Below are 15,990 nucleotides of genomic sequence, written 5' to 3'. Positions count from 1 at the left end.
ACTTGTCAAGTATAATGTGCCACAAATTCCATGCGTATTTAATTAAGCTGCTGTAATCTGATTTGCTGAAGACTTTACAGGTAAGTTTTAAAAGCTTACCTTTTTATGTCAATTAATGCACTGGTATCAACGTCACATTGTTGTTGTGTTGCATGCTGTACATCACTTTCTTTATTGAGCTTTGATGGTCACAAGTAGCAAATGCACATGGTGTCACTGTGTTCACCTACATATTGTATCTTTGTGGCACCAGTGAAAGTTTATATGTCAATATTCACTACATTTTATTAAGGAGAAACTTTGAACTGTATTGGCTAGTATTCGATATATAATTACTATAGATAATATATTGTTTGAGAAAGATTTGCATATAAGCTTTCACCCCGTGATCCGCCTCCTAGTGGTGGTGCCGGTAACGTCATTTAACCATATTCCATGCCTCTTGTATCACAATACAGTGTCCACCCTCTTTATTTTGCTACATTATAACAGTTGTGTTCTTATAATAATTTCTTTTTTTTTCACTAAAGCAAATCAGTTGAAACCACAATTATAAGTTCAAGTTTGTGCAGTCGTGGATGTATGTTCACAGTGTTATGACTGATTCCAATATTCTGAGAAAATATTCCCTGTATGTCATATTACAACAATTAAATTCTGTCATTGTAATCAACTTATATTTATTTTTAAAACCATTAAACAATTGGCTAACAACAGTTGCTGTTTGTTTTACTGCTTCACTAGATATACGGTAGCCATAAAGAGGGTTGACTGTACATGTATTATACATCTAATGCTTGCTTACTTCATTTAGTTCTTACAAAGCTTTGTATAGACGTTTTGCTTTCCAGGTGAAATTTACAAAAAAACAAGTGCATGTGGTATGATTATTTGATGGCAAAAGGATCACTAAAAGTGATCTCATCATCAGCTTCAAACAGAATTTATTTCATTGCAGAAAATGGAGAACATAAAAAAGGTACAAGTCCTGTGTGATGCATTGGTTGGCCTCTACACAAAATTTGAGAATGGACTGATCAGTAAGACTAACTTGACTAAAGAAGTTCTTGAAGTGAACTGTCAAGTCAGCAAAGAACTACGAGAACTGCAATGCAACTGGGAAGAAAGTACCAAGAAAAAGGATGCAAAAATTAAGGAATTGGTAAAATATAACAGCACACTTTCCAAAAAACTGTCACAATGTAGAAAAAATATGACTGATCTGGAAAAAAAAGTTGATGACTTAAACTCATCCAAAGAGACACTGGATGAACTGTTTGGAATGGAAATGGTTGTGCCAGAAGCAACATCCACTCCAAAAAAGGCTCGCACAATGCAGCAGTCATGCAGTGATAGTGAACCACCTGAGAAGAAGCAGAAGCAGATGGCAGTGGATGACACAGATGAGCCTGAAGCGTCAACCAGAAGTCCATGTGACAGCCACCCAACTGGAGATGAAAAGAGGAAGCAAGAGTAGAGACTGGTGGGGAAATACAACGAGGCCAGCTGTACTACTTATAACCCCCACATGTTTTTGTATAATTAATGGAAAGGACATTCCATGTGATGATCACATATATAACTCATTCATTTTGTTTCACCATATTGGTAGTTTATTCACTGACAGTGACTGAGTTTTAAAAACATTACAGAAAGAACAGTTCTGATGATTAGAAAGATCATTCTGTGTGATTTATAGCTAATTCAAATAAGTTGATCTTTAGTTTCCTTTGTGTCTGTTTAGCATGATAAATCCATGTTATGTAAACATTTATGTGGTTATTATGATTGAAAGATAATTAGTATGTCTTCAGGAAAAAAATCCAGATCATGTAGAAATAAATGTCTCACATATACATAATAACTCATTGCATGCACTAGAGTATTCAACCATAAGTGTTGTCATATTACTTATTTCACTAACGTGTTTGTATTTTGGGATTTTTGTGGACGAAAAATTATTACTGATTGTTCACATCAAGACAGGCATTGGAAATACATATCACTCTATGTTCATAATATAAATCAAATAATGAAAAATAGAAACAAAAATTCATTGCAAATTAGGAACAGGTACAATCATGTAATAACATTGGAATGTGTTGTATTAATGCTTAAACCTGTGTTTGTCTGCACTTCATGTTTCATATCACATATACGATCAGCATGATTTCATTTATGGGCTTTTAATCTTTCTTGCATTTATTCTGCACACTACAGTTATTTTTAATTTTGTAGAAATTTTCCATGCAAATTGTTGTCTAAGTTGTACAAGCAATGTTGTCAGCCACTTTTGATAGAACTGATAATCTTAAGCAATTCATTTTGAAAATTCATAGAGACAAAATAAACACACCAAAATGATCACAAAAATTTTAGTGAAAGCTTTTAAAGCTCTATCAAAACAATTATTTGGAAATGAGATTCTTTAAAGGCTGGCCACATTACTCCGGAAACAGCCTAGATGTTTGTAAAGGCTGTTTCCATCTTTGAATATATAAAGGAAATAAAGGATTTATTTCAGATGAAGTTCTGATGAAGTCATGCCACGCCTAAAGAAAAAGAGTGCTGAAAAACGTGCAGCTGAAGACAAGCATCGTAAACAGAAAGAAAAGGTAATTTTTTTATACACTTTTCTATTTTTTAACATTAACGGTCCAAGTCTAAAATTTGTGATGATCTTGATATTTCCTCTAATTCAATATCTTTGTGTTCATAATTGAACTTTAATAATCTTGGCTAACAAAAGAATCTAAACATACTTTAGGTTTAGTATGACCAAATACAATATACTGTAGTGAGTTAACACACATTACAGTCAAACTCACTTGCATTGAACTCTCTTTATTTGAAAAATCGGTTATATTGAAATGAATTAAAATTTCCCTGCAGAATAAGTACAGTTTTTGTATAAGAATTTCTCGTTTATATTGAAATCGGTTTGTTTGAAGTGATTTTTTGACCCCTTGAACAAAAAGTTTGTTGTTTTCATAACGGTTACATTGAAGTCGCCAAATGCATCTCTGGTTACTGTATACCTGGAAATTTTCGCCCCTGGTTATTTTCGCTCTTTGTCAATTCCAAACACATTTGCTCAGTTTTATGTTCGCCCTTGCAACACTCTACCTACAGCTGTATTAGAAAATGAAATTTTGCCCTATCTTCAAAGGGCGAAAATGGCGAAAATTAAACGGGGGCAAATATTTCCAGGTATACAGTATTTAATTATGACACAGCTGACTATTAACACAACATGAAACCTCAGGTAAATTTTACACGGATAAGTGAATGTCTGCTCACTGTGCAAGGTTTCAAAATTTTCACAGTCGTTACCCAGTGGTCTGGGATTTAAATAAAACAATGCATTGATTATTTCTCACCATATGTTGTATTGCTTATTATATGAAACGCACATCGTACATGTATCAGTATGGCTACTCATAAAAAGCTTAAACAACTGACAACAGACCAAATATGTGAATTGATATAGGCTGTGTTAGTACGTGGCAGTGTTTTGGCTTGGACTAATAAATTGTAATCAAAGATTACTGACTTCTTTTCATAAAATTAGTACATACAATGTATATCGTACGTTTTGTATATAAATGCAGAATAAACTGACTATAATTCCAGATCTATACTGAATGTTATTTGGCTAATATTCCATTCCTCGGTGCTAAATATTCAATTGAAATGTATTACGTCATATGAACAAAGTGTCTTATGGTGCCACATACTGATATATTGAAATTTGGTTAATTTGAAATAAATCATCGGGTCCTTTGAATTTCATTGTAAATGACTTTGACTGTATATTGTATTATTGATTGACTGGTTGTTTGTAGCAAGTTACTATTGCAACCAGAACTCGGTTTATGAGTATTATTATTTTAAAGCAGGCACAAACAGTCCCAGCTACAGCAGCTGATGCAAAAAAAGATGCTACACTCCATGACGTAGAAACATCCTCCAGTGCAGCTATCGGATCACTCAGCAAGGGAGATAAAAAGGTACTGAGTAATAATTGTACAATATTATCTTAAATAACGCCACATATCTATTACCTTTCAGCAAGTGGATAATCACTTTTTTCATTTCTACACTGAACATTTATCACATGGTTATTATCATTAGTATGAATGTTATTTGACTTAGATCACATTTATTGTCTACAGGAAAAGGAATTAAGCCAAACAATAGTAAGAACTATTTAAAGCATGGTTTTGTTTGTCACATGGTAGTAAAAGATGCATTTGGGAAAATTTTTGAAATATTACTTACTGATAAAGTGGTTTATACAGATTACTAATAGTAATCTTAACTTATGAATATTAATATCTTTAGCAGGCAGCAACAGTTCCAGTTGAAGCAGATGACGCTACACTCCATGATGTAGTGACTTCTTCCAGTACAGCCAGTGGGTTATTCAGCAAGGGAGATAATCAGGTACAAAGAGAAAATGCTGTTGAATAGTTTTAATTTTTTACTGCAAGCATTGTGTTTACTCTTTCATTATATTTCTGTTCAATGCCTTCAGTTTCAAATTTGCCAAAACAATAATTGAACCGATGCTATGAAATAAATAAGTTAAAGTTTTACCAGGAAAGTAGGCAATGAATTAGAAAGGTGTGACAATTTTATGATTTTGTACTGGATAGTGCATAATAAACTTTATTGCTCTAACAATTTAGTTCTGTTACATTTTCTATTCGTGGTGTATGCAAATACATGTTAGGATAAAAACACAACTTGTGATATTAAACAATTGTTGATATAGATTACAGAATATAACCATATAATTGTATGAAAAAGAAAATCTATATAATTATTTATTGCTTAGAAAAAGGTACAATGTTGAATACTGATTACTTTCTGTAATTTTTTTCAGGGTGAATCATCTTCTAAGGATTTGCTTGCTGACTACTTTAGTGACCAGAGGCAGAAACAGAAAAACAAAATGGTATTGCTACGTGGAAATATTCATCAAGGAAGCCCTGTGTTTCAAGAAAATGCTGGAAAACAGTGTACCTGCAATTGCTGTATATTTCTTATACATGCCTTTCAATGTGACTTGGAAAACCTCTCTCCCCATTTACAAGACAATTTGCTTCAAGATGGAAATAGGCTTTATCAGAAACTTTCTAAACTACACAACCAAGATTTCTTGATGGTAAAAGAACTTGAAGGAATAATTCTGTACAACAGTCAGTATTATAAAATGTCTATTGTTCATGAGTGGTCTGGATTGACAGCCTCATCCTTTGACTTTTTTATGCCATAAATACCCTCACAAGAAATTATCAGTATGCATTCCTTCTGATTGGAGGTGATGGTGATGTTGCATATACAACTGCTATTTATTCAGAAGGGAATACCTGTAATGTGTATATTTTTGATCCTCACTCAAGAAATGTACATGGATACCCTTCATCTACAGGATCAGCTATTGTTATGAACTTTGGTAGTATTCCGATTCTTAACAACTATCTCTCTAGAATGGTGAAATACTTGAAAGCAACACACTATGAAATAGCTGCTGTAAATTTTCAACTTGATATAAAGAATCATTACGAGACCAACATTAGAAAAATAAAACGCAGTCATCTTTCTGACTCTACCAAAAAGGAGATAAAAGCAAAAGATGCTCATTATCAACAAAATAAACGTAGTCATCTTGATGAAGCAACAAAAATGAACATCAAAGAAAAAGATTTGAAAAGCAGACAAGCTAAACGCAGTCATCTTGATAAAGTCACAAAAATGAACATCAAAGAAAAAAACACAAAAAGCAGACAAGCTAAACGCAGTCATCTTGATGAAGTCACAAAGATGAACATCCGAGTGGATGATAGCACTTCACGAAAAAGGAAAAGAAGTCAGCATGATGAGCAGGAAAGAAATCGAATAAATAATATTGAAACTAGCAACAGGAAAAGGAAAAGGCTCTCATTGTCGTTCGATTTTGAAAACAGCTTTAAAACATCCTTAAAAGATTTCCCAGTCTACTTTTGCTGTTGTTGCCATAGAACATGGTACAGGACAAATGTTCAAGTGGTAAATATCGAAAAGTATAAGGATACTGACAAAGTTTTACTTAGTAACTGTTTAACTGATAAGCTGTCATTTGACAATGCCAGGTACATCTGCTCCAGTTGTCATTCAAACTTAATGAAGAAAAGGATGCCTGCAATGTCCGTTTTCAACAATCTCCACCTGCATAAAATTCCAATGGAACTGGAGGATTTAGGAGAATTAGAGAGTGTTCTTATCTCTCAAAGAATTATATTTTTCAAAATGGTCAATCTACCAAGGGGACGACAAAGAGGAATAATTGGCTCATTTGTAAATGTTCTAATAGACACTGAAAGTGTCTGTACATCACTGCCTAGAACTCCTGACCAGTCTGGTATAATCCCATTAAAGTTAAAAAGAAAGACATCTTACAAGGGACATCATCTGCATCAAAACATTCGCCCAAATCATGTTAATAATGCACGTAGTTGGCTTGTAAACCACAATGAACTGTATAAAAATATAAATGTAACACGTGACTGGTTACAACAATGCCAGGAAGACAACAGTGAATTATGGACATCGATGTTTGATGATGGAACTTATCGACACAATGATGACAACGAAGAAAACCAATCACCTTGCCAAGAGATTTCAAGTAATAAAGAACAAAGCATACAAACTGATGCAAGTGTTGAGAACAATGATCAGCAACATCAGTGTGAAGACAACGATTCATCAGCAATACAGGATCCACAAGAAAAAGTGAGAAGACTGCAGTATGACACCTGCCTTCATCCAACAAACCCTATAGCTTCAGGGGAAAACAATATGCCATGGCACCTGGAGAGGGAAAGATACCACTAGATCCATTTTTAGATAAGCAGTCTGAAGCCTTGGCATTTCCCACACTGTTTCCTGATAGTCATCATACATTATTTGGAGATGAAGAAAAAAACCCAAGAAAAGTAAAACTAACTCCAATCAAAGTACTGAAAGTACTGGTATGCTAAGACCATTAAAAAATAAATTCTTTGTTATTAGCTTGCTATATACTGAAACCAACTATATGCAATCAATAAATCATTGCAGCCCATAAAAAATGACCAGCAGATATCAAAAATAACAAGCATAGTAGTATTACTTATGTAATACATGTCCCAAGTAGGCTCCAAGATGCAATGATAGGGAAGTTGTCCATTTCTTTGGATACATTGTAGGGAATGTTGATCATGGACACCATATTATCACTTTAAAGACTGTGTATCCTATTGGTTTAAGACCATTTGTTAGACAAATAACATGCTACATACAAATATTGGACAGCTTCATTTTCCAGATTGTTTGTAAATGACTTCATAAGAGTGCCAATTTTCTAAAACAAACATGACTTATCACCATAACTTAAAATAGAAGATGCCTATTCTTCCAGAAAACCTGGTCTTATTCTCCTTGTACTTTTTCTGGGAATCTTCAAGTAGATATTGACTTTGTTACAATTTTTCATGTTTATATATTCTTTGTTCTCTAAAACTTGTCACAAGATATTTTATTCCTCTTGTATTATCATTTTTTTAAACATCCTTACAGTGACCTTGAACCTTGAAATTTACAAGATGTGAATATCTTTTAGGTTGTGAAATTTGATAGAAAAACGAGGGTAATACAATGGAAAAACACCCCCATGCAACTATCCGTTTTTTGACTGTGACCTTGATCTTTGATATCTGACCCTGAATTTCTAAAGAAACCGACTTCTCCTCACAAGGGATACATGTTCCAAATTTGATTAAGGTATACTAACTGTCTTGGTCTCAATGCGTTTACAAGGTAATCATATAGTACTTATGCAAGTACTGTGACCTCTACATTCAATCCTCAAAATCATTACTATATCCTCTCCACATTGCCCAGGGATAACTGAAACTGTAATCCAAATAGCTAATACCCCCATCACCCACAGCCTTAGTTATCTCCCCATGGTGACCTTTTGCAAAAAAACATCCTCTGAAACACAGCGGCATGTGCACATGTTCCCTAATATTCCTGCGAAGTTTTGTTGAAATTGGTCCACAGGTTTAGAAGTTGACCGACATGCAAAACCTGTCTATATTGACCAGATGCCATGGCAATCAATATTTCCAGGGGAAAATGGTGCATGCACATCTACACATTGTCCCGAATATTACTGTAGTTTCATTGGAGTTGTCTAGACAAGATGTGTCTACAGACAGACAAACAGATGGATGGACAGATAGACAACTTGATTCGATTTACCCACCCTTTTGGTGGTATAAGAATGCACAAGAGTGCTTACAAATTCCATGTGGACAGACATCATGGAAAAATAATAATGATAATAATAAAAATAAAAACATGATAAAGATGCTTATGTCTTGTTTTATTCAGTTTTTAGATACAATATTCTTTCCATGCTTTGATCAGCAATGTAATCTTGTCATGTCAATATCCTAGTACAAGATTGCATACACAAAATTGTAGGTAGACTTTGAAGATAAATAAAAAAAAATACATGTCTAAGTTTAAATGAAGGTTTTAAACAGAAGTCGTATTATGTTCAGTATACAGTGATTTTTCTAGACAATTGTAAACTATAAACTCGGTATACAGCGATCTTTTCTACACATTTGTAAACAACAAACTCAGTATGCGGTGATCTTTTCTACAAAAAGTTTTTTTTATATATTGTATATACATAACTCAGAAAAAAAAATAAGTAAACCTTTCTATGTACACTACAAACTCAGTATACAGTGAGCCTTTCTACATAAACTTGGTATAACTAGTGAATCTTTCTACTTAAGTAAATTGAAGATTGTAAAGAAATTTACTACAAATGCAGCATACAATGATCTTTTCCACATTTTTTTAGTTTCTGCCATTTGTTGATTCTTCTTTTGTGATGGTAATTATATTGCCGCCTTTAGAGAGTACTGTGACCTTAAAAGGCAACATGGTTGTTAGCATATCCTCAAGTGATTAACCATCTTCAACATCTAATTGGAGGTCGGAAAGAAGGACGTTTTTCTCCACCATAAGGTCCTCAAATCCATTGTTGGTCACAATGGCCAATTCCAAGTTAGAAGAATCAAGAGATACCTTCTACCATTCCAGATTTCATTTCTTCAGGGACATCCACCTGCTGAAAGAGAGTAAGGGAAATAAATAACTATATTTCTTTATTGCTATGATTATGTGCAAGAAATATACACTTCTGTATAAGCTTATAGTCTTGAACTTCCCAATAGGAGTCTATATTAAATATAATTAATTGTTTTGACATTCAGGACTGTCAAATTATGAAGTGATGGACAGCTAGAAAATAAGAATATCTTGACCATGGTCATACAGAGATTGAATCATAAAGTTAAATTCATGAGATAAATCTGTGCAGTATGATAATTTATTTTGACGTTTGTATTTCAAAAATCATTATGACTTGAAAGGTAATGTGTAATTTAATTAATTACATTGGACCGTCATGCAATGGCAATGCCATTTTCATAATGTAATTGTAATTTCATTAATTACATCATCATGTAATTGAACCCATGCCTGTTACAAACAGTAGCTGTCCTAACTGATCCTAAAATTAAATTTGGCTATGTCTATCACAAAATTAATGTTGGCTGTCTATTACAAATGCCATATTTAGCTACAGTAGAGGTATTTCAAAAATGTATGTCATTGTAACTGAAAGGACACAATTAATGGTTACTTAACCAGAACTACAGTTCTGAACAAACCACTACAAAGCCTGGTTAACTGTACTAAGAAAATGTCTTCTCAATTAATCAATTTCATTGATTATTGACATCTTATTCTGTACTTACAGTCACTTGAGTTTCTTAAAAGTTGCAATTTGACTTTTAATAAGGCCCAAAATGATAATACTGCAATGTCTTAATTAGCTCTCGAGGGGTATTGGTTAGACTATTTATCTCATTTCATTCCATTCACCATGAAAACAAAACTCTAAAAAACAGTCGACAATTAATGACAAATATTGAGCCTAGGGCTGAGTAAAATTGATGAATCAAAAGTGTTGAACTGAAAGTGGACGCAGTTGACATAATACTGAAATTTCTGAGATGAACAAATACAGTACATATATCAAAAAGTTCAACTGTACCAATAATACTTTACACATTCACACTGGGACTTTACACATTCACACCGGAACTTTACACATTCACACTGGGACCTAACACTTTGCTAGGTTTATCCTAATCTTTATTAAACTACTTTCCGGGAATCAGATGTTAATTGACATCTTCATTATTCCTAATCTTCATATTGTTATCGTTCACATGCATCACTCTTCAACAGAATCAACGAGACATCATGTCAGAAAGACAAAAACTAAAATTAAGCTAAAACTATATATATTAACTTCACATGTAAACCTTAAAATTAGCATAGCTGTAGAGTTCCTGTACGATTTCATACTCTGGCCTTGGGCCGTTGGGGTACTTATAAATTATCTCCGATCAGAAATTTGAAAGAGCTAGACCTACAATAGCGCGGACAGTGACAGATATTTTAAAGTAAAATCGATATATTACCCAGACAGATTCCTAGATCTATTCACGGTAGCGTAAGTAGTACAGTACAATATTACGGATACGTTTTTTTTCTGGTTAATTTCCGATCTGTTGGGCCACTGACAGAAGTGACTGCGATGAGACCATTATGAAACGATCACTCAAAAATAAATCCATTTCAAAATACTGAAATACTTTACGGAAGCAACAAAAATGTGCTAGATGCTTACATAACATTTTTCAAATGCATACTGCTTCAAGGGAAAAGTCTTGAAAATATTTTGAAAAAAAGTGCAGCCTAAATTCAATAGACGCGAAGGCTCATTCCAAATGAATTGTTGCAAAAAATGCAATTGATAGTTCAGTATAAGTATTGACTTCAAATTCAGCTAACATATATATATATAGTGATACTTACCTACATGAATTACCCGCCATCTTCTTTCAGCCGCCGTCTTCTTTCAGGGTCCAGCAGCACAGAGCACCCCGGCTGTTTCCGTCAAAATTTTATGCTACTCTAAATCATTCTTATTTTAGTTTCATTTTTATTTTCAACTACATATATAAGTATTTTTAATAGTTATCAACAGTATTAAACGGGAAGTAAATTTTTGAAAAAAGAAAAATAGGAAGATATACAAATGTATATGACTCCCACAATGCATCGCGCGGAAAAGAAAGTCAAGCCGCCATATTGGCATCGCCTCGCAAAATTTACCACCATAAACGTGAGTCTTTGTCATTGTATTTACAAATTTCGATGTCTGATTATCATTAATACACAACACAAAACATTTTCTTGATGTACAGGTAATGAAGAAAATGTCGATAAGGTTGTTTCATTTAATGACTAGCATCAGCAACTTGTAGGGGCGATAATCCAATGATTACGGTAATGTCCGGCAGATGGAGTAGGAGTAAACTTTCGATTTATGAACCAATGAAAACGAAGTACTGATAATCAGCCTCAGGGGCGATAGCAACATGCTGAAGAGCATTGACAATGCTCTTAGCATAAAAAAGTACTTCATTCAGAGGATTACAAATTTGGACAATAGATTTGCATCTTGTGTCCCCTATTTGTTTTATGCATTAAATGTGTGTGAAAAGGAGCAGATACAAAATTCCATTAATGTAGCCCTCAGAAAAGCTAGACGTAAAGAAATCACAGCAGGACAATTAAAAAATCCTGAATTCATACGGGACATCTTTGTGAAAGATCAAGCTTTCCAGTTTCTGCAGCAAGTTAGAGGCTCACCGTCTTATTGGCAGCATGCACAATATGAACTTCTTGCAATGGTTAGAGCGAAAGGTGTGTTCACTTGGTTTCTGACTTTATCATGTGCAGACTTGGAATGGCCACAAACTATCCAAGCAATTGGACTCCAACATGGACAAACATTCACTGAAGAAGACATTAAAAAAATGTCATATGAAGAGAAGTGCAGCTGGCTAAGACAGAATCCTGTGGTTGCAGCTAGACAATTTGACCACCGTCTTCAAACATTTTTTAAAGATGTTATTATGTCTCCATCAGAGCCAATTGGAATGGTTACCCATTATTTTCAGAGAACTGAATTTCAGCTTCGTGGATCTCCGCATTGCCATGCAGTTTTATGGGTAGAAAATGCCCCAGACTTGCACAAATCATCTGAAGAAGAAATCTGTTCGTGGGTAGATAAATATATTACTTGTAATATTCCACCAGAAGGCGATCCATTGTACAATGAAGTGATAAGTAAACAAAGGCATGTTCACTCCGTAGCCTGCAACAAAAAGGGAAAGGTCTGTCGATTTCACTATCCAAAACCTCCAAGTAACAGAACGCTTGTTTCCCAACCAGTTGAAGATGAACAAGAGAACATGACTCTTGCAGCAAACGCTAGAGATGTACTAACAAAAGTCAACAAAGTGCTGTCCGATGATAGTGTCAAGGTACAAGATCTCACCCTCATACAGATTCTAACACTTGCAGGAGTACATGAAGAGGAATACTATAAAGCTCTTCACTATTCAAAATCTGGAAAATCAATTGTGCACCAAAGACAGACAAATGCCTTAAATATTAACAACTATAACAAAATCATTTTGGAAAACTGGAAAGCCAACATGGATATACAATTTGTATGTGATCCCTATGCCTGCATATCATATATTGCTGCTTACATGACAAAAGATGAACGTGAACTGTCTCAGATGCTAAAAGAAGCAGCAAGAGAGCTACAGGATGCTGATGTTAAAGCCAGACTCAGGAAAGTTGGCAATGTGTACATGAACAACAGAGAAATAAGTGCACAAGAGGCAGCTTATCGTCTCCTCAGTATTCCATTAAAAAGGTGCAGCACAAAAATGGTATGGATACCCACGGACTTACCAGAGGAGCGCATAGGAATACTTCAGCCACAACAAGTGCTAGATACCATAGAGGATGAAGACACTGACATCTTTTCCACAGGAGTTGTAGATAAGTATCAAACTAGATCCCGCCATCCATTACTTGAAAACATGTCTCTCTGGGAGTTTTCTGCATGGTATGAAAGTGTAGGTGCTCAGGATGGACAGCAACGTAGTCCTGAAAGCATTGGCTCATGCCTTCCAAACGTGATTTTACTAACTGATGGTGAAACAAAAATGAAAAAAAGGACAAGCTCTGCAACACCCAGATATCATGTATTTTCTGTCCACAAAGAATCGGAGAAATTCTATCACCAACAACTAATGCTCTTTCTTCCTTGGAGGAATGAAGATGAACTGAAAGCTTCAGACAGTGTGCTTCCTTATGAAGCAAAATATGAAGAAACGAAAGCAACTGTTAATGCAACAAAAGATCGATTAGAACATCATAGTGAGTTTGTTGAAGATGCCTTGCAAAGATTCGATGAAAATGGTCCACCTCAGCATGCATGGGATATGTTGGATGCAGAACATGAACAGAGAATGTGTGATGATATCAGATGGAACAGGGAAGAAAATGAGCAAAGTAACAGGCGTATTGATTTATTCCAAAGACATACCTTGCTTGCAACTACAGCCAGACCAAATACTTTAAAGGATAATCAATTACGTAAGATTATACATGGCTTGAATGAAAAGCAAAGGACAATTTTTACTCGCATCATTAATTGGTGCAAAGACACAGTATCATCAAAAGACAATACACCTCCTCCTTTCCATCTCTTTGTCACAGGAGGTGCTGGTACCGGAAAGAGCCAACTCATAAAGGCAATTTATCATCAAGCATCTAGAATTTTACAACAACCTGGTGAGAATCCAGATAGTCCTGTTATTCTTCTCACTAGCCCAACAGGAACAGCGTCATACAACATCGGCGGTACTACACTTCATGCTGCACTTCATCTACCGCGTGGCAGATACTACTCACTAAAGTCCAACCCTTCACTATTAGCAACATTTAGGACCATAATGTCACAGCTCAAGATCCTTGTCATAGATGAAATTTCTATGGTAGGAAGAACAATGTTTTCTCATATTCATAAACGTCTTCAAGAAGCTAAAGGAACAGATGGAACTGGCATGCTCTTTGGAGGTGTTAGTATTTTGGCAGTTGGCGATTTCTATCAACTGCCACCAGTTCAACAACACAAAATCTTTGACTGTGAGATTTCAGATACGGATCATGTGGATGCTGAAGAAATGGCAGTAATCCTTGCAGGATTGTGGGAAAACAACTTCAGTTTGTTAGAATTAACTGATATCATGCGTCAGAAAGGAGACTTGGAATTTGCAGAAATGTTAAGCAGACTGCGCACTGCTGACCATTCTTGTCATGATATTGAAATATTAAGGTCAAAGTTAATTTCCAGAACTGATGTAAACTATCCAACAACAGCATTGCATATCTTTCCTACCCGAGCAGATGTTGATATCCATAACACATCCATGTTGAATGCTCAAACTGAAGAGAAAGTTCATATAGAGGCTATTACTAAATACCCTGAAGTTTTGAAAAACTATGACTGTTATCAAGTTGTTGGAGGCCTTATTCACCGTTTGACACTCTGTAAAAATGCAAGAATAATGTTAGTAAAGAATCTTGATGTAGCTGATGGACTAGTCAATGGTGCAACTGGAATTGTCCATGATATTTTGCAAAATGAACATTCATCACCCATGCCAAAAGCCTTGATCGTGAAATTTGACAACAGGAATGTTGGGCGAATAGCTCGTCAGTCATCAAGGATTTCACTGTGTTCTTACAAGGATGGTGTTCCCATTTTTCCAGTTGAAGTAAAGCAGCACGCAGGAAGATCTGAATCATCTCCAGAAATCACTCGCATACAGTTTCCTGTCGTTCTGTGTTGGGCCTGTACGATTCATAAGGTCCAAGGACAAACTCTGGATAAGGTTGTTATATCATTTAGGAAGCTTCGTACCAAAGGTCAAGCATATGTTGCTTTCAGCCGTATAACTTCACTACAAGGTCTCTTTCTTCTGGACTTCAATGCAGATGCTATTAAGACAGATGATGCTGTTACTGAAGAAATGGCAAGACTGAGAAACAAAATGGCAGTCTTTGCTTCTGATAAACTGTCTACTACACAAACAGAAATAGTAAGGATATGCTTCTTTAACACTAACAATCTTGGAGTAGCACATAGAAAAGATGTACAGCACGATCCTTTTATCAATACATCAGATGTTTTGGCATTAACAGAAACCTGGCAGGAACATGACCATCTAAACATTATGGGATTCCCAAATGTCCTCTCTACTGGAAGAATGGTTGGATATGGTGGTGGATCAGCTGTATGTGCAACAACAAACTTTCACTTGGAGAGGATTCACATGGACCATACTCCTACCATTGATGCTGTAGCAGTTACATTGACAAAACGAAACAGCGCATTTAGTTGTTCAGTGTTGCTTCTATATTGCCCCCCAAAGACAACAGTCTTAGAAGTCCAGGCTGTCATCAACTGCTTTTTGCACAAGACTCAATCTTCCTCTGTCATAGGAGGGGACTTCAACGTAGATCTGAGAAAATCCGCCAACACAACGTTTAACTTTCTACGTAAAGCAGGTTTCTCTCAAATTACAACTGCTCCAACTCACCAGAGTGGTTCCCATATTGATCATGTCTGGACAAGAGACCTTCAGCATGCACAAGTGACACAGTTGTGGACATACTACAGTGACCACAAGCAAATATTTGTAGATTTCATGTACTAGGTAATAATTACAATAACTTTGATATGCTTGTATAAAGCATATTCAGGAACATTATATGATTCAGATATTCTCAAAAATCACATTTCAAACCATTTTTCACCATTGTCTATTACAAATGTATATATTTGACCTAACACTCATTAAAACAACCAAAATTGCTATGTCTTCATATATGTACCTGCAGTTTTTGTTTTCAATTCTTGCCATGAAATTCATACCATTT

At 35.1% G+C, this 15,990-nt stretch overlaps 1 protein-coding gene across 1 annotated transcript; it reads left to right on the top strand.

The window, feature by feature from the left end:
* The first annotated feature begins 11,561 nt into the window (after nucleotides 1–11,561).
* Nucleotides 11,562–15,767, top strand: LOC132547049 (uncharacterized). Its single transcript, XM_060210798.1, has one exon. The coding sequence runs from the start codon at nucleotides 11,562–11,564 to the stop codon at nucleotides 15,765–15,767; it is 4,206 nt and encodes a 1,401-aa protein (XP_060066781.1).
* The last annotated feature ends 223 nt before the right edge of the window (nucleotides 15,768–15,990 follow it).

This window comes from Ylistrum balloti, unplaced genomic scaffold (genome assembly GCF_031769215.1).
Source record: "Ylistrum balloti isolate Yb309-2 unplaced genomic scaffold, AGI_CSIRO_Ybal_v1 Utg369930, whole genome shotgun sequence".
Lineage (NCBI taxonomy): Eukaryota > Metazoa > Mollusca > Bivalvia > Pectinida > Pectinidae > Ylistrum > Ylistrum balloti.
The sequence above is the reverse complement of the archived record's forward strand: the minus strand, read 5'-3'. Positions and strand labels throughout refer to the sequence as shown.

Coding starts and splice junctions, on each gene's coding strand:
- LOC132547049 (XM_060210798.1), top strand. CDS start 11,562: ATGCTGAAGAGCATTGACAATGCTCTTAGCATAAAAAAGTACTTCATT.